General features: G+C 36.7%; 1 protein-coding gene across 4 annotated transcripts in view; it reads right to left on the minus strand.

The window, feature by feature from the left end:
* Positions 1–8,451: 8,451 nt before the first annotated feature.
* The window catches only part of LOC107739274 (forkhead box protein P4-like), a 150,394-nt gene continuing 136,689 nt past the window's right edge, over positions 8,452–22,156 (minus strand). For 3 of the 4 annotated variants that reach the window (XM_016551337.1, XM_016551335.1, XM_016551336.1), the window contains exons 13-18: positions 22,054–22,130; positions 21,655–21,756; positions 15,554–15,675; positions 14,227–14,293; positions 10,886–11,058; positions 8,452–10,013 (exon numbers count right to left, since the gene is read on the minus strand). In XM_016551337.1, coding sequence (XP_016406823.1) covers positions 9,866–10,013; positions 10,886–11,058; positions 14,227–14,293; positions 15,554–15,675; positions 21,655–21,756; positions 22,054–22,130 — 689 coding nt within the window. In that variant the 3' untranslated portion in view covers positions 8,452–9,865. The remainder of the gene's footprint in view (positions 10,014–10,885; positions 11,059–14,226; positions 14,294–15,553; positions 15,676–21,654; positions 21,757–22,053; positions 22,131–22,156) is intronic. The other variant, XM_016551338.1, reaches the window with a different exon arrangement.

A 22,156-nucleotide genomic window follows, 5' to 3' on the forward strand; every position in this document is an offset into this window, starting at 1 on the left:
AGAGATGCCTGTACTCCACAATTACACTGATTATACTCTCCAGGACCACATTATAAACAAAAACACGTCAATAGAAGACAGAAAAGTAATATAATATAATATAATATAATATAATATAATATATCTTTCTTTCTTTTTTTTTTCTTTCAAGAATGATTTTACGCATTCCAATTTATGTTAATTTATGCCAGTGTCAGAGCTGAATTCCATGTTTATGGTTCCATCACCTCTCTCTCCTCACTTTTTTAGCCGTTTCTTGCAAATGCTTTGCACATGTAAAGGGAATGCTACACTTTGATGCCCTCCCATTGGATCAGACGGCCGTCAGTACACACCAGCATTGTGCAGACTTGAGCTTTGTGTATGCGTCATACAAACTGATGTGATGTAATCAATGAAAATGCTGATGACTGAGTAAGGTGTGATGTCCACACCCTCACGCACAACTAAATCCAAAATGACACTCATTGCAAAAAATGCAGCACTCCTAAGATAGCGTCAGACACTCATTAGCCTCTGCCAGTGTTTGCTGACAGGTCAATGATATTCAACCCTTCAGCGTTTTTGTCTTGGTAATTAACCTGACATTTACCAGGTGCCACTCTGCTTAGTTTCTTCTCTCTATGGCCTCAGAATATTGTGATCCTGTAGGCCTTTTAATCTGCCGCATGGTTTCATGGAGACATGAGTTTTCGCATGCTTAAATGTGGTCCAGACTGGGTCTAACAGTGCTTGGGCAATCACCAAGCGATAATTACTCATCCTCATTTCGTTCCAAACTTTCAAAAGAAGATAGTTTGAAAAGGCAGTGGGATTCAGTGTTGTATTAGACCCCACTTACTTTCATTATATGGACAGAAACAGTTGTAACATACCTTCTTTTATGTGCTGCAAAAGAAAGAAAGTCAGAGGTTTTTAATAACACGAGGATGAAGAAAATGGTGACATTTTTGGTGCTTGACTGTGCATCGCTCCGTGTTTATAGGTCATTGTACTTAACCATATCTACATCAACATCAGTGAGTGCTGGATCTGGAGAAACTGAAGAGCTGAGTAAGTGAATGTCTTCCCAAAATACCTTGTAGAATGTAAATAAAACTGTCTGATATGCTCAAATGTTGGTTATGGTCTAAACATTTTTGTGATAAAAATTAATGAGGAGGAGCTAGAGAGGTGCGAGGTGAGAAAAAAAACAGAATTTTGAGTGTAAAACAGGTAGATTGAGAAAATGAATTACTCATGTCCAACAGTGTTTTTCTCTTGGATGTTATTTTAAACATTTGACACTGATTGTTTGTAGCAGAATTGAACATTTTGGCATGGTTGGGGTAGGAAAGAAGGATGAAAATGTGTTTCTAATCACTCACAAAGATGCTTTTGTTCTCCTGTCCAGGCCTTCTGTACGCTAATGGTCCGGGCTGAGGTATTCTCTCAGAGCCATCTTAATTAGACTCATTATGTAGGGTTGCATGGTGCAGGATACACTTAAATGTGTGTATGTGTGTGGTTCATCATTCATCTAGGTGGATAAGTGGTGCAAATTGGCGTATTTTGACACTCAGTAGTAGAGTCACTGTGCAAACAGTATCAGTCAGACTATTCTTGAGTCATTCAGTCTTGCAAGTCAGAAAGTACCTGAGTTTACCGAAGTTTAATGCTGTTTTTCCCCCCAAAAACTTTTACCAAATTGAACAGCAAGTGTAAGTTTCCTGTCTTTCGAATACTTTAATCAAATAAAAATCTAACTTTCCCAAAAGCACACACATTTTCCATCTTTTCTCTCAATTTTGCAGCAACACCTCTTCAGAGCGGAGGCCTGTGTGTTTTAAAGATAAGCTTTAAGGGCAGATTTTAAATTAAGAGAATGAATGGATGGCAGAAATAAAAAGACAAGAACCTGATCCCTGTCTAAATGGGTTGGAATAACAATCTCCACCATGTCTGTATGTCAGTGAGAGATTTTCTTAGAAGACTGAAAGAGTTCTCTGACTGGGCCTGACCTGATATTTTCCTTGTCTATTTTTTTTTTCTTTTTCACTCTTCCCCATTCAGTTTTTGGCTGGTTTATTTACCCCTCCTGGTGGACAGAGCCTGTAACACAACAACAAGACCATCACATGGCCACACTTCTGTAGGGTTTCAACACATGCCTTTAAGTTGACAGCCTGCTGGTCAGAACGAATCTTATGTACTGCCACCACACTGTCAGTCTGAGGCTGCAGCGCTACTAGACAATTCAACAGTGGAAAAACATTTTTTAAATTCCTAGTTATAATGTTGTTTTTGTGTTGTTAATATTGCTTTTTTTTTTTAAGTGATAAAAAAATGCATACATACATAACTTATTAACTATATATACGGTTTATATATATAGTATTTATACATATAGTAATATTATAAAGTGTTTTCAGATTTTTTTAAATGATTTGGATTATTTAATTGATTGATTCAATATTTAATGTCACTATCAGCGATGCAGAAAAGATGCATTGTTCTCATGGTGATTGATGTCTCATGGATAATATATGATATTCTAATATTTTATGTATTATTGTATTCATACTCTGGCAGTCAGTCTACAGCTTACTAAACATAATTTAAATTTGTGCTCAGATTAAATATGAGCAGTAAATTATGTAACTGAGCGATTAGCTGGATGCTATTACGCGAAGAGGTAATTGCAAATATTACCCTATTGCTCAATGCACCATAGATGGAGCACACACAAAGACACAACTGCTGTTGATTTGATTTATTTATGTATTTTTTTACTCCTGGCCACACTTCTGTAGGGTTTCAACACATGCCTTTAAGTTGACAGCCTGCTGGTCAGAACGAATCTTATGTACTGCCACCACACTGTCAGTCTGAGGCTGCAGCGCTACTAGACAATTCAACAGTGGAAAACATTTTTTAAATTCCTAGTTATAATGTTGTTTTTGTGTTGTTAATATTGCTTTTTTTTTTAAAGTGATAAAAAAATGCATACATACATAACTTATTAACTATATATACGGTTTATATATATAGTATTTATACATATAGTAATATTATAAAGTGTTTTCAGATTTTTTTTAATGATTTGGATTATTTAATTGATAAGATCAATATTTAATGTCACTATCAGCGATGCAGAAAAGATGCATTGTTCTCATGGTGATTGATGTCTCATGGATAATATATGATATTCTAATATTTTATGTATTATTGTATTCATACTCTGGCAGTCAGTCTACAGCTTACTAAACATAATTTAAATTTGTGCTCAGATTAAATATGAGCAGTAAATTATGTAACTGAGCGATTAGCTGGATGCTATTACGCGAAGAGGTAATTGCAAATATTACCCTATTGCTCAATGCACCATAGATGGAGCACACACAAAGACACAACTGCTGTTGATTTGATTTATTTATGTATTTTTTTACTCCTGTGCCCCATCCATCTTATCAGATGGACCGGGCCATGATGTTCCTCTTCTTAAGTAAATTGGAATGGCAAGTGCTTTGTAGCCACCCCATTTCCTTGAAGTTGGGGCCCCTGCTTTCTGGTTCAATCACCCGCTGTACACCAGCTGTCAAAGTGTCACATGCATGTTGCAGTTTTTAGGAGAAGCCACCTCCCTTGCTTGCTCCTGCACCTCACACACAATGGACTACTATTGAGGGTGTCTGTTAGAGAGAAAAACACCACAAGCTCCAACAGACTGTCACCACAGAGACTGGTAGTGTTTGAGCAGGCAAGACTCTCCTTTCCACTACTGTAAACTGCCAAATGCTGGCAAAGATGCACAAATGTTAAAAAGTGAATTAGATATTATCCCTCTGGTGTATGATAATTTTTAAAAGATATTTTAACAATTCACAGTGTGATATTACATCTAACCCACAAAAGGGCGATCACCTTTGGCCCTTTTTCATAATTTTTTATGACTGTACTTGTCAGTGTTTTTTTATTTGTGACACTTATAACAAATTCAAAATGGTTGACAAAAGAACTGTACCTGTATATTTTATTCCATGAGATGTTCAGGCATTTTTTTTTTTTTTGGTTGCAATTTACTTTCCATAAATGAAAATGTCAGTTTACTATACTGTACACAATGCATTAAAGAGTATATTTCTTCATTGGACATTTCAGTGGGAAGACTATTTATAATAAAATATTAATGCAAATTTCAGAAGGATATTTTAATTAAACAACGTTATACATAATAACAACAACAACAACAATGATGTAAACTCCAATAATAACATCATATGTTCTAAACAAATATATCAATAGGGATATGCATTATGGACATACAGTAAAATAAGGGCATGTGCGTATTTATAAAAATATTGAGAATGATGACTTCAGATTGATGGAAAAATTCCTTTGTGACTTAATTCATGAATCATAGGATTATTTACAAAAAAAATTAATGTTAATTCTAATTAAAGTGTTAGTAAGAATGTAGAAAGAAAGCTACAATACACAGCCTTAGACAGTGTAATAAGTATTTTTATTGCATTTTATAATGCCATTGTCAATAATTAGTACAGATTACATGCAACTAGACCTACTGTACAGTTTTTTTATTGTCTGCATGGACAGACACAAGAAGATTCAGGTTACAAATACACAGATATATGCATTTTTTTTTTTATACAGCATGAAGAAAAACAGCAGTGACTGGCATAAACATGGTCACCGGGGTTAGAACGACAAAGGTGGATGGCTAGTTGCCTTTTTAAAATTTTCTATACCATTTCAAAAGCCATCACCTATTCTTCCCCCAAGTCTCATCTGAAAAAGCAAAACAAATGTAAAAAAAGTAAAGAGAAGTAAACAAACAAGTTAAAATGAAACTAAAGTACATAGAAGTCACTGCTGAAAATGTACACACATTCATAAAAATACAATGAGAGGAGAGTCGAAGTGGTAGTTCCATTTGATTGGCTGAAGAAGTTAATACCATCAGGCAAAAGCTCCCCTGCAAGGGTCCTTTACTTAGAGAACTGCAGCTCAAAGCTATTCATCAGCAGGCAATGGAGCTCTGAGGCGACGTGAGGGTGTGGATAACCGTAAGACATAAAAATACTGCTGTCACCTTCGTCATGCATTTGTTTGGTTACAGTTGTGGCAGACTTGATCGATTTGGAATACAAACATCTAGCCACAATCCCTTTGGTGGTCACTGAAGATGAACTGCATTTCTAAAAGCCTTTTCACAATCTTATTTGGTATGCTACTGTGGAAAAGCCACACCAAGTTCACAGCAAATGGCAAACAGTGGTCAAAAATAGCTTGTATGACTTTTGTGTACCTCTGATAGCCCGGAAAACTGTTAGCATGGTATTTTAGAGGCATGAGGGTGCAGAGAAGCCAGAAAACAAGAAAGACGCACTCGATCGGCATAATTCAACCAAAGAGAGCCAATCCGATTCTCAGAGAACTTCTATACAAATCTGGAGCGCTATTGCCTTATGAGAGACAGCTTTGAGTGCTCATGGTAAATAAAGGAATGATTTGACTTTAAAGGGAGTCTGTACACATATCGGCACCTAAATGGACCAATAATAAAAAAAAAAAAAACTTAAAGTTGCTCTTTCTTATAAGCAAGAGAGGGCTACACATTTTTTCTTCAATGTTTTTTTTTTCTCTTTCATTGTTTTTGTGAAGTTTTGGTCCTGTCTTTTGAGAAAAGTCCTTCTGAGGTATCATTACACAATGAGTTCAACTTTTTAGTTTGTTTTCTCTCTTTTTTCCTTAAAAATGCATAAATGCACTACAGAGACAAAAAGTATCAAAATAGACCTAGCTAAGATAAATATACAAACAGGTGTGTTACCTTAACCACTTATCTAACTCTTAATCTGTCTTTTTTCGAGAGATAATACACTAAAAAAAAATCATCGTCCCAGACGTTTTATGACAGAAGAACTGGGAAAACAAAACCAACAAAGGAAAACAAAATTTAACCATGATACCTGCAGCACATAATATGATAAATACATACACTTTAGCATAAGCAATACAGTATAGGAATTCTGAGCTCAAAATTTAACAATAGCTAAAATCAGGTGCGGAAAAATCAAATCAAAAGAAAACAAGTAAAGGAAACACGAAAAGGAGGGAATGCCCTTCAGATCTAAGCCGAGCGGTAATATACAATAATACATCATTACAACGTGTGTAAAAGTAACAAAGGAATCATGACGATCACCACTGATGCATTTCAGTCCACATCTTATAAAACAACTTTGTTTACACGTGTGCCTTAAAGCACAGTTGTAGTCCATTTAGTGAATGCAGCAATTCATTCGTGAGAGTTTTTCAATTCCTTTGCAATCCTCAGTTCTTGTAGCACAAGCTCGTTGGTTCTCTTTGGATATTTTGGTAAAAATAAAGGCCTGTTTTAGCAGGAGCGTGATGATCTCTCAGGGATAGTCTGTGTGTGTGTGTTATTTTTTTCACTGCCGTCTCAAAACTACACTTTGCATTAATTGGGAAGCGGGGTCCATGCGAGAGTGGCCTGCATTAATGCATTCTGCCTATCATCATTTCTGACACCCAGCTGACTGGCCCATTGAGTACGCTCTAATGACCGGCCAGCTCGATGGCTCTCATTGGCCTGGCCTCTCATTATGCATGCGGAATTAGAACACACAATTAAGCCTTCGCACAGAGGACCTGACATAGACACTATGCTAATAGATCACTTAAAGTGGGGAATATGTGATTTGAAGTAGACCCTTTTAAATATGTTGACCACTTAATGCTTCATACTTAACAGGACTCAGCATTTTATATATATATATATATCTTTTTTAGGATGGGATAGAGAGGTAGTCGTCTTCCCCCCCCCCCCATTGTGTCTCGTTTATTTGTTTCCATTCAAGAACCCGAATTCATGAAAATTAATTTGGAATCAAGAGGAATCAACAAGCTCCATTCACAGCTATGCAACAATAAACATATTTTGGTTATTACGACAATATGTTTTTTTTTTTTTGTATTTTGTGGATGAATGAAAAACTAGAAGGGATTTACACCTTTTGTATGTCTATAGGTGGCTTTCATTGGCCTATATATTTTGTGAACCGTTTTTTAAAAGGAGGTAGCATTATTTTTGGTTTTATTTCTTTGAAGGTGTTTCGAAGGTGTGTATGAAATGAACATACAGACCAGGTACATTAGACCGCGAAAAAAAAAAAATCCTCCAACATAAAAAGTGGAAAATAATTAATTGAACTGTCCTTAAAATGATTCCTGTCATGTTTGAAAAGATTCCCTATCAGTCATCCCTTATTAGTGTGGTAAATAATACTGTTCAACACGCAGGGTAAGCACAAGCAAGTAAGTGCTTGCCTGCTTTTTTTGGTATTTGTTGAACTGTGTTTAATTGTGAAATACTGGTAATTGAAGAACACCATAATGCTGAGTAATTGATGCTGGTTTCTAGTGTCACAAAGTACATCAACTGTTATTCAAGTGCCTTTTGCATGTAAAGTCCTTTGCAATCTTAGACGGTGAAGATTGCGTTCTTCACTGCAATCGCCTGAGCACAAGATGGGGTAGAGATCTTCCTTACGCAGATTGTAAGTGCTTGTACATTAACTAAGGAACCGCAAGAGGCTTGTTAATACTGCTTTTTTTGCTTTTTGTTTCCTTTTCAGTTTGTTTTTTGGCCTTTAAACATATGTAGTGTTAAGAACTCATTAGGTTAACGTATATTAAAACAGTTCTCTCCTTTTTTTTTAAACAATAACAACAACAAAAAAAGCATTTGCATTTTACACTTTGGTTTTTGGAATGCTCTGTAGTGTAAGTCAAAAAATTAATGATTTAGCTGAAAAAAAAAAAAAAAGGAAAAATTTAATATTCAAATGACGAGTTTGTGTTCTTTTGGCCAGTTCTTTAGGAAGAAGAAATGATAAATAAAAAAAAGAGTTTTTGGTTTACTAAATATCTCTTTGGTTACCTGTAACAAAAGTAAAATGGGGAAAAACTGAAAAAGCAACATATATTAAATTAAAACTCAGAATTTGGCATGGCACTATTGAGAAAATATTTTTTTTATAGTTCAGTGAAAGCAAAATCTCACATGCTAATCAGACACTTTCTACTCACACAGTGAATTGCAAATAACTTTTATATATCTAGTAACTATAGGACTTTGAACTGATAATGGGAGAGTCACCATGTTGGTTAGCCACAGTACAAATCCCCTTTGTAATAACAGCGTGAGGGGCAAACACTGTGGTCTGAGGTATTCCGTGACCGTGTTATCTTTTACATTAAAGCAATATTTTGTATCACAGCTGATATCAATTGGCTACTATAGAAAATTCTGAAACGAGCAAGGTAAATGGCGCAAATCTGGGAAAATAAAATCTAAAATTTTTAAGTAAATGAACAAATGAAGCAAATTTGTGAAAAAAAAGAGAGATATGAGTGCCTGTAAAGTTTTCTCTAGGATCTTACAGGGAGCCCTGCAATGTGTATTCCACCTCTGTCTCTTTAGTTTCAGCTTCTCTCTGCTAAAGAAATGATTGAGTGGTTTTGTTGGTATTTAATGTTAGATTTCATCTGTGGTTCTGTTTTGGAAGTTTTCACTTAATTATAAGTGCTATCCTCAAATACTTGTGATCCAACACTAGGATAAGTTTTGGACTTTTTTTTTTTTTGGGGGGAGTTTGTAGAACAAAGGATTTTGGAACGTCTCTCCTAAATGGAACCCCTTTTTGGAATGATGAGAGAATTCAAAAAACAAAACAAAACAATCATTAACAGAAGACAACAGTTGAATTACATCACAATGAAAAATGTTGATCCTTTAGAAATAAATGACTATGAAAATAAAATGAAATCGAAAGCTACTGCACACATATTATGTATTATAATCAACAATACAGTCAATAAAGTCTCTAAGCTGGTCCTCCACAAGCCTCATATCAGTCTGGCTGTCATAACAGCACCACAGGAGAACAACAGCGAAAAAGTTCAGTTTCCTGAAATACGCCTTTTTTGGGGGTAGCAACGTTTTCTATGTTTAGTTTGACAAAGAGCGAGGGGAAAAAACACGTTCTGGCAGATTCTTGCGGATACCATCAGATAAAGACAGGGACAGCGCAAGCAACCGCCATCTGATCGGAGGCTAACACTGCCTTGAGACAGAACGCGCTCCCCGTTTCTCTAGTCCAGTCATGGAAGGGAGAAAAAAAAAAAATGAGTTGGTTAGATGGCCAGGGATACCGTTGCCAGTCATTCAGCTCGTTTTGTTTCAGTCTTTGCCTTTGTCGAGAGTGGTGAATTTATTTGTGTGACCGCAAAGTTACTGAGTCTTGCAGCATCCCCTTGAACAAGTCATTCTAAAGATGTGTGTTTGTCATCTTCTTCCTCTTTTTTTCAAACATGTGAACATCTTTCTGAGGTAAATCACCGCTGTGTATTTATCCCATGGAAAAGCAGTGTTCTTAGGCCCAAAGAACATAAAAATTAAAGCTAAAAACGACTTAAAATAGAGAAAACTTGAGTGACTTGTGGGAAAAAATGACTAAGCTTGTATACTGACGTCAGGTTTCCCTCAGTAGCTTTAGACACGGTGGTCCGTACTTCTATCAGACCATGTTTCAAAGTACAGGAGGACATGAACGCACAGCTGCTCAAAGAGCCTTTTCGAGGGGACTGACTGAGGAAACAAAAAATTAAGGGTGGAGTGGGGGACGTGTTTTTGCATTGGGAACTGATGAGGTCTAACCCTGTTTTGGTTTCTGAAGTTGTAGTTGGTTTTTTATCTTTGTTTTCTCACTTGATCTTGAACATCTTGAATACGAGGAGGGACAGGGCCAGTGAGCTCCGCCTCCATCAACACTTCCTCCTACTCCAGCTCCTCTGTGGGAAGCTCCTCGTCCATGTCGCGCTCATCACCAGGCATGCACAGGTTTTGTGTGACAGTTGCCATGAGGGACACGGGTCTGCTGTCCTCCTCCATCTCAGCTGGCTCCTCCTTCACGTGGACATGGTGTCTGAAACAAAAATAACATGCAACAAGTCAGTCTTACGGAGTTTACAGAAGAATGACAAATTCAAATGAGAGATAAACCTTTAAATATGCAACACTTCTTAAACAGATGTCACTTTTTAAAAAATGGTTAAATTGTTTTTAAATATAGAAAAACAATTCTTTAAATTTAGAATTTTTGTAATTCACTAAGAAAGAAACTTTATATACATAAAATATTATATACTATTTATATGATATTATATTATGTATAACATTTATTATGATTATTATAATAATTAATAAATTCAATTATATACTCTACAGTTCAACAGTTTTGGGTCAGTATGACTTTTTAAAGATATTAAAACTTTAATTCAGATATGCATTACATTGATCAAAAGTGACCAAAAAGATTTCTATTTCAAATGAATGATATTCCTTTGAACTTTCTATTCATCAAAAAAAATCTTGAAAAAAGATCATGATTTCCACACAAATATTAAGCAGGAAAGTTAAATATTGACTGTTTTCAATGATTTCTGAAGGATCATGTGACACTGACGACTGGAGTAATGATTCTGAATCTGTTTTGCATCACAAAAGTAATAAAATTTTAAAACATATTAAAATAGAACACAATTATTTAATATTTCACAATAATAATGTCTTTGTTATATTTTTTGATCAAATAAATGTCTCCTTGGTAAGCATAAGTGACAAAAGCATGAAAAAATATTAAAGATCTCAAACTTTGGAATGGTAGTGTATTGATTTTTTTAAATTTTTTTGCAGTCGTTTCATTAAAGCTTCACACTGCTTTATTCAGTAAAGCATTAAGAAATGCACTACATATCAAGGCACTAGTAATTAGTCAGCTGGGTTGACTAGTCTTACCCATACTGCTGCGGAGAAAGGCCAGGGCTGCAGCTGCCATTACTGTTGACTTGTTCAACAGTGCTGCTGACATCATCGTGGCAGACATGCAGCATGTTGAGGCTCGCACCTGTGCTGTTGTTCATCAGGGTGGGGCTGTTCAGAAGACCAAGACTGCTCTCCACAAGTGCAGCCTGCACACACAATTTTATAGTGTTTAGTCTTAATAAAAAGTTAAGAGAGATGCAATGATGGCTGTGTTGCTGTAAAATCATAAAGCATTGTTGATGTTACAGTTGGGAGGTCTGAAAGGTCATTATAGTGAAAATATTAAAGTCATATATAAGCTGAAGAAGATTACTGCAAGGTGTACTCGTGCACAAAGCCCTCTGGTGCCACCATTACACTGACAATGGCCACTATACCAACAAGCATCCTGCAGAGGAATGTGTGTATTTATTGATTTAAAATTCCTATTAATTAATAAAAGATAAATGTGCTAACTGGATAGATGTAATCTGTGCGTTTTAAGAGAAATCTGGCAGCAGTGGTGCAGCAGGTTAGTTTGTGTCACCACTAGGGGTCTCCTCGCTTCCATACAACAGACCTGACTGCTCGCTGAGACCACCAGAAACACACAGACTCACACTCCTGTTACACATGTGCTCACCACTTGCCCAATGAAAACTCCAAAACTCATTAACACATGATATACATTAAAGTATATTATAGTGTTTGGTAATACTTTAATTATTTCACTGTTTGCTTAAAATCTTTATGTAAAGGGGAAAAGAAATTAAGTAAAAACAGTAACAGAAAAAAGACACTTACAGTAAGGTCCAAAATTCTAAAAACACTAGCAAAAATGCGTCTACTTCACTTTACAGTTAAAATTTTTTGCATCATATAATACATTGTTAAATATGATTTTTAATATTCATATTTTAAATTAAAATTATATTATCAGCACAAACTGAGTACATTGAATCTAAAATTAATTTAAAGATGATTTATAGATTATTATTAGTAATAATACTAAATATATCTTAACTTCACATAACATCTTTCATTACATCATTCATCTTTGTATTGGCATTTATAACTATGTTGTACATTTTTAAAAGTTATTTTCTGTTGACTACACTGTACACTCGGACTGGCTTTATAGATATATAAGGTATAAGAGTTATATAACTATAAACTGCTTAAAAAAAACTAAACAAAAAACTTCAAACAAGATCCAAGTCAGAAGTAATGGTAAATCCATGTAAGTATGGTAAATTCATATTACTACAAACAAATCTACATAAACAACTACGCATATGGATATTTTAATTCAGAAGGAAAGGTGGAACGGAAAACGGTTCTGCTTGGTTTCCTTCATTTCTACAGTCACTTCTGAACTGAAAACTGATCATGTGGTACTCATGCCAACTCAAACTATAGACTGCCCAAAATATGCCAGCGAGAGAAAGAGAGAGAGAGATAGAAAAAACAACAGAGAGAGAGAGGGAGAGGCAGAAATGAAAAAGAGTTTGAGGGAAATTCATTCTGATTCTGTGGAGACTGGGTGGTGGCGAGAAAGATGATCAGGGTCACACAACGTTTAAAGGATGTGAACCAAATAAGGGCTCATTTTTACCCTTTAAACTATAATTAACTGGAAGCCACCTACAATTTTTGGCAAAAACAGACAGATCCAATAGGGTAAACATGCTTAATGCCTGTTTAATGAGATGGCCAGGTTGAATCACTTTTAAAAGGTTAATTACAGGCGAGACTGTGCCTACCATATGCAGACTAAAACACGTAACACACTCAAGGAATTACAAATGGAACACTAGCAGAGAGCCACAGTTCTCTCACACTCTGGTAGGGCGTTTTTGTGCGCATCAGAGATCTCCACTGTTTGTCTGCTAATTTGTTAAAGGCTAGTTTATGTACGGCCTTTTCAGGATGAGCAGTTCCATTTCCATAGAGATGGCCTGCGGGGTCAGAGCGAGACAAACTGGGCCAGGCCGGTGGAAGTGTGTGTGTGTGTGTGTGTGTGTTGGCCCGTGATTAGCAGGGCTGTTTGTTTGTCAGGCGCTGACACTGCTTGTCCTGTGAGGAGATGGATGGTCACAGACCTGACAGAGCGCCACACATGCTCACACACCCAGACCAGGACTCAAGCACAAAGGCTAACCTCCCAGATCCATCTCTGTCTCGTCACACAGCGTTCTTGGGAAAAACACACACACGAACACAGAAACACAGAGCTAGGCTCTGAAAGCTCCGAACGAGAGTCACGGTGACACTGCGGGTTTCAGACGGATTTTCTAGGACAGATACTAATTTTATGCTATGACCTTCATTGACAAATATTTGATGCTATAAATCACATATGGCTGGCTGGGAGTGCGTGTGCGATGGAGGGAGGAGAACGGAGGAGGTTTGGGAGAAGTAGCTAATTAGAAGAGGAAATTATTATTAGCGCCCTTGTGCGCTTGATTTGGCCTGATCCTTGCAGGATTTCCACACTTTCTGAGGAATGAATTTTCCAGGATCTATCCAGTTGTTTAAAACTACTTTGCTCATTCAGACAGATTCACTAATGAACCATTTAGACCAATTCATTGAAATAAACTGAAAAGTACAGTATGATTCGTTCACATATCAGATCTCACTATGGCAATTTTCACTCTACCCAAGGCAGACCAAATATTTCAGAGCTCTAGAAAAATCTATAGTCATATTTAGAAATATTCATAATTTTAAAGATTTTATGATAATTCAGATCAAACTCTGAACTGGTTCGAGAAGACTTAAAACATTTATTTACAAATCAGACAATCAAAATATTTACTTTATCTGAGAGTAATATTTAGCCCAAAAAATTAGGGCATAGTGTAACTAGAAAAATGTATATCTCTTACCCTGTACTTTCAAGTTGCTTGTAATAATCGGAATTTAAAAATCATTCTAATTCAGACCACTTCGCTAACAAATCATTCAGAATGATTTAACAAGTTTCACCAAATCATTGAAAAGAACCAACTCAAAAGAATGGTTCATTCATATATGAGGCACTATGGCTTGCTCAACCCAGAAGCAATATTTAACCGATTAAATATTTTACCGTGCAGCGTAAAATAAAATAATAAAAAATATACATTTATATATACATACATAGAAGTATGTATATATATATATATATATATATATATATATGTTTTTTTTAAAGGTTATTTGTGATGACTTTTAAAATCTACATTTTAATGTAGCTGGATATATTTCCCCATAATTTTCAATGCTGATGAGCGTGTGTATGAATGCATAAAGGTGTCGATTTGATGTACTGAAGGCACACACGTACTCACCTGATAGCTGGCATTCAGGGAGCCAAATCCCAGCCCAGTAATCATATTCTTCACGAGAGTGGGACTTCTGAAAAGGAGAAGAAAGAGAGAGGGTGATTAAGTACATGTGTGGATTAAAACAAAACACATCTGACCAAAGCGTGTGTTAAAAAAACACTCCCAAACCCGTGAAAAATGCTGAGGCACTATTCTATTTACAAGAGATAAATAGAAAAGTTAAACAATGGAGAGCAGCACATGCATTCTGACACAGCATATAGTGCACACACACTACTGTTTGTTCGCTTTTGTGTCTGTGCGCTACAGGGCTGAAATCTGGCACGCAGGCCGTCGGCTGGGTAATTTGCCATCGTCTCTCTGGCAGAGCTTGAGACGCTGTGTAACATCTGTTTGTACAAATGCAAGCAGGCATGCTTTTCTGCAGTGCATCTGCTCACAATGTACCCTAAACAGTGTAGACACAGACGGAAAAAATACACAGGCGCATACACACACACACACACACACACAGCCAAACACAAGGAGGCGAGGCACAAAAGAGACCTTTGTGCTTTTGACTAGAGAGTCAGTAATAGGGTAATGATGGGAAGCCCATTAAGGTAATCATACATGCCAATAACGATTATAGCCCCACTTACAGAGCAGACCTACAAGCTTACACTTTTGCTACAGGAATAAAGCCTGTTTTTGGGACTTCCACTCAATAAAAAGTCTTCACTTAAAGAGTGCTGTTTTAATCCAGAATTTCACAGGTTATTGTGACTAGTATGATCTCAGACAGGCTCATTCTTAAGGAAGCCAAGAGTGGTAGCACAACTATTTTGACATCAATGATATCAATATTGTATTGTATTGTATATAAATCATTTTCTTTCTTCTTATTTTCCTGTAAAATGTTTCATGTTAATGTTTTTTGGCATTATTGTAGTGTCATGTGTGTTCCCAATTGTCTTTGTGTGTACAGTATGACCCTGTGCACCATCTATATACAACTATTGGTCATGTTGTGTGGACAGGCCTCTTACTCTGATTAGAGATATATTAACATTATATCACATAATGAAATATAAGAATCTCGTTATTGTCTTGTTTTTTTTTTTACTACTGTAAATTTCTGGCAAACACAGCTGCCAGTTTTTACCATAAATGTAATAGGATTAGATTCAGAAGGCTTTGAACATGGTGCATGAGTCGTATAGACCTTTTTATGTTACTTTTATGATAATTTTTTTGATAATTTTGGAGACAACAGCATTTTTTGGAGCAACAAGAACTTAAGTTTTGGGTGAACAATCCCTTTAAAGATGACCAATCTGAGTCTACGTACCCGGTCATCTTTGGTGGTCTCCTCTTTTGGTATTCCACTTCGTCCACGGTCCAAACAGCACCCTTGACGTTCTCGACCCGCACAAAGCACTTGTGCAGACTCAGGTTATGGCGCACAGCATTCTGGGTAATAGTGACGGGACATACAGAGAAGACAGAGAGCAAAAAGAAGCCAGTCAGTCTCTCGTTCCAGCCACAACTCGACACCGTAGGTATCTTAAGCAGAATCGCGACCGCGTCGCTGTCATTGCTGGAAATGCAATTATATCGAGGTCTGATATAAACAGCCTTTAATAATGGCATAAATCTTATACCTGCTTTCTAATTAAAAGAGTGCACGTGATGATGAGCACAAAAGATAGCACGGCTATAAGACGTGTCGACTGAGCGTATCTCTCCATCTCGAACCCGTCCCCCTCCCGCCCGCACCATCTCACAGACACACACAACCAATTAAGTGCACATTCAACCGAGGGGATGTGACAATGTGGTGCCACACCATCATAACAGTGGGAGTTTGAAAAAAAAAAAAACTCCATCTTTGAACGCAAAAAAATAAGAAGCGATGCACACTATCCCCCCCTCCACCATCAGCAAACCCACCCCCTGCTTTTTTTATTTTAAATTTCACTAATCAGCCACTATCTAGAATAACACCCCCAAGGGAGACCCCTTCCTTTTCATCTGCTATTTGTCGTTTGTTCATGCCCAATTTCATTACCAATTTTAATTCGTGTATAATTAAATCCTGTGTATTTTTTTCGATGCACTCTTTTTTTTTCTTACTGAATCCATGAGGGAGGGACTGCTGATGCTGGAATCACTCCTAACCATAATTACAAGTGCCATAATCAGGCGAGGCTTCCCTCCTTTGAATAAATTTCCCCGTGCAGGAGCGATGATGCTTAGTTTTGCAAATGAGTATGACCCCAATTTCAGCCTGCCACCTCACCGATTTTATTTGCATTCCCATCCGTGATGAAAGACTAATTCTCCCAGTTAAAACATTAGCAGCAATTTAAAGGGGGTCAGCCTCTGCAGACATAAACAAAATGCCCGCCTGGCTGTGTGTGTGTGTGTGTGTGTGAATGAGTGACTGTAGGGGTGGCGGCTATATTAGAAAGATGGCACGCTTGATGCGGATGTCAAACTGGCCTCGGTTCCTTTGGTGACGGCGTCCACATGAAGAGGGACGACACTACGGCCACCATTCTATCCTAGAAATGAACAGCGGCAGTGAATGTACTGCACTGTTTGAAACTGTGTTCACAACCTGTTTTACATCTGCAATTTCTGAGTGAAACTGGATATTCAGGTTATTCGTTTTTTTAAAATATCACAAAAGGCTATTTCACCACTGAATCGCTCATAGGACCAGGGACTTGCATTAAGAAAGTAAATATGAGTCAACTTCAGGCACAGTGGGCTTAAAAACTACACAGCTTACCAAGGATACCAAGACACTCAATCTAGATACTTGTGGCCTTATACAAAAGAAAGTAGCAACATACAAGCGTAATGAAATGCTTCCTGCAGACACCAGGATAAATCCTCCACTGAGGAAGAGAGTATGTGAACAAAAATCAGCTTTTAATATTCCTTACAAGAACAAGGCCTAGAGAAATGATCAGTGTGGGTTACAAATATTCCCCACTTTATATACACGATCATTAGTTAAACTACTACTGTGAAATTCAGAAAAGCAATGGGGAAGTTAATGAAAGACTGAATTATACAAACTGCTGACAGACGCTGCTATGTAACATCTCCATAAGCCAAAATTTTTTTTTAAATGCAGGAGGTGTGTGTGCTGAGAAATCTAGAGAAATTTAGAGCTGGGTCATTCTATGAAACGGACGTCTTTTCCTGATTGATAATAAAGTACTTAAACCTTCTGTGAGACAAATAATGTATTGCGGTGTTAATAAATTGCAGTAATAGAAGAGCTCATTACTTAAAAAAAAAAGGATTAAATATGATTGTAACAAGGTTGATACAAAACACATATTGCATTATATATACACCACTGTTCAAAAGTTTGGAATTTACTTTGTATTTAGCTAGGATGCATTAAATTGATAAAAAGTGACAGTAAAGACAATTATGATTTTACAAAATACTATACCATTTCAAATAAACACTGTTCTTTTGAACTTTCTATTTATCAAAAAATCCTCTATCATGGTTTCAACAAAAAATATAAAGCAGCACAACTGTTTTTAACATTGATAATGATAAGAAATGCTTCATATTAGGCATATTAGAATGATTTCTGAAGGATCATGCGACACTGAAGACTGGAGTAATGATGCTGAAAATTAGCTGTGCCATCACAGGATTAAATTACATTTTAAAATATTAAAAAACAACAACAAAAACAAAATACATTTGGTTTTCATCAAAATTAATTTGTATTTGCTAATAAGCAAGGAGATGTTGTAAAAAAAATGTGTATAGTAACAGTTACTAAAAGTTAGCATCAGCTCTTCATTGTTAAATTAATTTTTACATATATGCCTATGAGGGACACAAATAGCAGCGGTTTTGCAGAATGACCCAGCTGGTGTCCATCTTATGAATAAAAGCCGCCCTCTAACTGATCAATGACTTCCCCTACTCTCTGGACCTGACTTTTCATGAAATATAGATGGCCATTAAGAGCACCGGAGAACATGCATCTCCATTTCTATATTTAATACCGGGCCAAATGACTGGCTAGAGAGGAAGACGAGTGAGAATGTGCAGTTATTAAAATAAAAAGAAGAGAGAGAGTGTGAAAAGGTACTATAGGAGGGAAAAAAAAGATCTGGCTCTGGTTGAGGAGGAAAAGACGACGGATCCATTAATTGTTAAATTTCATAAAAGTGAAATGAGTTATTAAAGATATTCCTGCCACTTTCACCTCCTTCCCCTCAACTCTCACTGGCTAAGCTCACTAACTGCTCCTGGGTGCCACTGCGGTTCAAGACTATTAGCCCGCTGTTCTGTCTCGATGCCCTCAGCCTCCTTGGGTCCCTCTCTCACCTCACCTTCTCTGTTTCTCTCCCTACTTTCTCCCCTCCAGAGGCTCAGGCACACAAATGAGCCTTGGGCCAGTGTTGGCTGAATGTGGGGCAGCACCTCCTCAGCCCAGGCTCCAGGTTCCAGGCTATAGGCCATGTGAATGCCTAATGAGGAGACTGACTGACAGGAAGCGAGCTACTCTTCACGGTGTCCGTTTCCTCTCTGGCCTGACAGCACCTTTCCAAGCTCCTAGTCCACAGGGAGAGGGGGAGGGTGGGAGGTGCTGGGAAGGGAGGGATGTATTAGCACATCTTTCTGAGGGGTAAACTAATGGCTAAGCAGGGTGATGGGGAGATGGTCCGCTAAATGGGACAGTTACATGGTCGGCCCAGGTCTTTAATGACCACTCTGCTCTTCACTTTGGACAGAAAACGAGAGAGAGAGAGAGAGAAAGAGAGAGAGAGAGAGAGAGAGAGAGAGAGAAAGGGGTGACTGGAGGCAAAATTTCATAAAGGTAAGTTTAGATAAAAAGTTAAACATGGTTAAGTTAGACTTATGATTATAATGATGTAATAATATTTAAATAATAATAATTACAATATCATAAAAGTAATTTTATATTGCTATTAAATTTTAGTAGTTTAGTTCTATGATGATGATTATTATTATTATTAGCAGCAGCATCATTACTACTACTAATTAATGATATTACTTATTAAATTGTCACAGTATAAAGGTATGTTTAGATAAAGTTAAACAAACAAACATGTTAAACTTGTAACATAAACATAAACATGTAAACCAAGTTTTATTTTAAATTTTTTATTACATATTATATTTTTTTGTAAAAATAATTTTATTTATTAATATTTAATGTTTTTTTTTTAAATAATTTATAATATGTAGAATATTAACAATATGTATTATTACTATTATTAGCAGAATCCTTACTACTACTAATTAATAATATTGCTTATTAAAATGTCAAGGAATAAAGGTACGTTTAGATAATTAAAAAAGTTAAACATAAACATGTTAAACTTGTAACAAACATAAACATGTAAACCAAGTTAAACATGGTTATTGAGTAAAAGTTTTATTGTTGTTATTATTAAGTTTTAATTGTTATTTTATTCTATAATATAATATTTTGTAATAATATTTGTATTTATTCATATTTAATATTTTTTATTATTTATAATATGTAGAATATTAATAATATTCATTATTATTATTTATTCCTTTTTCCCCTATTAGTCTTAAATTATACATCTTTTCGGTTTAACTTCTGTTTTTTAAATGTGCTTTATAAATAAAGTTTGACTTGACTTGAAGTGTTATCTTTATATTACAATGTGCACACGCAACACGTCTAGTATCAGCTAGCCTTGGGTGACATGAAACCGAGAGTCATGCGGTAAAAGCAGCTGATTGGACATCAAAGTTTAGGGTTCGAAAACACACAGGTGGACGAGGGAAGAGGGATGACAGCAGCTGGTTCATAGGGACTAGGTACTGTGCTCAGGGGAGAGCTGCGCTCCTGTGGTGGGATCCAGTGGAGTGTTGCATGTCGGAGCTGGTCAGGAGATGTAGAGCTGATACAGAACTGGCTGCGGACCAGTGGGGCGCATGCTAATCAACCGGTACAAATTAAACTGTCTGATAAGGGTTACAACGCTACGTGCCCATGGACTGATAAAACACAGACTGTGTTGGTATATGCATACACATGCACACACAGCAGGCAGCCATTTGACTATGCAAAGACTGATTTATGCATCACTGAATTTAAGGGGGTCTTTTGACACTTTCTAGTGACAGTTATAGCACATAGTGCAAAGGAAACGGACTTGAATGAGTCAGACTTGAACTTCCTGCTCCCGCCTACCAAACACCATTAGGCAGGCCGATGCCACATAACACAATCAAAACAATAAGGAGAGCACATCAGGACACCAAAAAAAACAAAGAAAAACAGATCTGGGAATGGCCAGGTCGTAACTTGGCTGTCTGTGTGATGCCAGGTGTCATTAATAACCTCAATGTTATTGGAGCTCTACAGAAGGCCGTATCTCTGTTGTACCCGCTGTACCCCTTGGCAAGAAGGGAGGATTTATTGTTGTTTGGGTCGTGTTGAACAATGGGCTGCGTCTGTTGCTCTGTTTTTATCTCTGAGAGACTTATAAAAGAAGGAGCGCTTCTGCCTCATTGCCAGGAGGCAAGCATGGACTAGCCAGAGCTTCTAAACATTGTGACCGCTGTAGACTGGCAGTTTCCTAGAACTTAGGGTACAGAGGCCGATTGCGATGATGTTAAAACATTTTACAAAGCTATCCAAACAGAGTTTACTGGCAAAACTTTGTGAAATGTTTAAATACTTGAATAAACTGTTCAGTATTTGACAACAAAAATCTATGTATATAAAAAACTAAACAAAAAAGTCTAACACAAATCATAAAAATGAAAAACATCAAATAACTGCAGAACAATATTTCATTCTTAGTTCAAAGGGGTTACATTTACTGTTTTTGGAGGTCAAAAATTGGCTTTAGTGGTGCAAAACCACGGGTCAGGGTTAAGCTGGTTAGCAAATGTCTATGATAAATGTCTTGATTTTTGCAAGCAATATGTAAATAATGAAATTTACACTACCATTCAAAAGTACAAGTTTATTTGTTTGTTTTTCTCTCTTATGCTCAAGAAGGCTTTTTTTAAATCAAAAATACATTCTCAAGATATTAAACCGCATTAAAAAAACATCTGTACTGTGATACATTTTTTTCCAAGATTATTTGATAAATATAAAAGTTCAAAAGAACTGATTTTTGCAATAAAAATCTTTTGTAATTTTATAATTGTCTTTACTGTCACTTTTGATCAATTGAATGCATCCTTGCTGAATAAAAATATTAATATCTTTAAAAAAATATTACTGAGCCTAAACTTTTCAACGTTAGTGTGTATAATACTTCAGGTGGTTCCTGTGTTAGTCAAGCACCTGCCATCGCGATGAATAGGAATGCTAACAAGTATTACTTCAAATATTATAGACGTCTATGGTGCAAAATATATTGACTTTTTCACTTAACGGGACATTACCTTCCATGTTGCTGTGTTTCTCCTGAAATAGGCGAACATTCGTGTAAACCAGTTATAGATCTCGTTTAGAGTCAGCTGTCGGTCAGGGGCTTCCAGAATGGCCTGGTTGAATAAAGCCGAGAGAGAGCGGAAGAGAGAAAGTGAGCAAGTGTCAAGAGGTGATTCAAATGGCTGCTATTAGTGAGACATTAGCTGATGGACTGTTTCCAGACGGGCAGGTAGTGCATTATGGATAGTGCTGTGCGTTTCAGCATGACTGACACTGAGCTAAGAGATGCGCATAAATCCTTAGTTACCAGCACACACCTTTGAACTTCACTCAAGTGTACTGGAGCAAGAGCGGACAGTCCAGATCTCTACATCACACACACACACACACACACACACAGGCTGACTTACGTGTCGTATGAGGGAGGCGTAGGTGAATGGAGGCCTGACATCAGCGTTTTTGTAGAATTCACAATTCTGTGCAAGTTCTGTAACAGACAGACACAAAATCAGC

Source organism: Sinocyclocheilus rhinocerous, unplaced genomic scaffold (genome assembly GCF_001515625.1).
Source record: "Sinocyclocheilus rhinocerous isolate Xijiao unplaced genomic scaffold, SAMN03320098_v1.1 scaffold14, whole genome shotgun sequence".
In the NCBI taxonomy this organism is placed as follows: Eukaryota; Metazoa; Chordata; class Actinopteri; order Cypriniformes; family Cyprinidae; genus Sinocyclocheilus; species Sinocyclocheilus rhinocerous.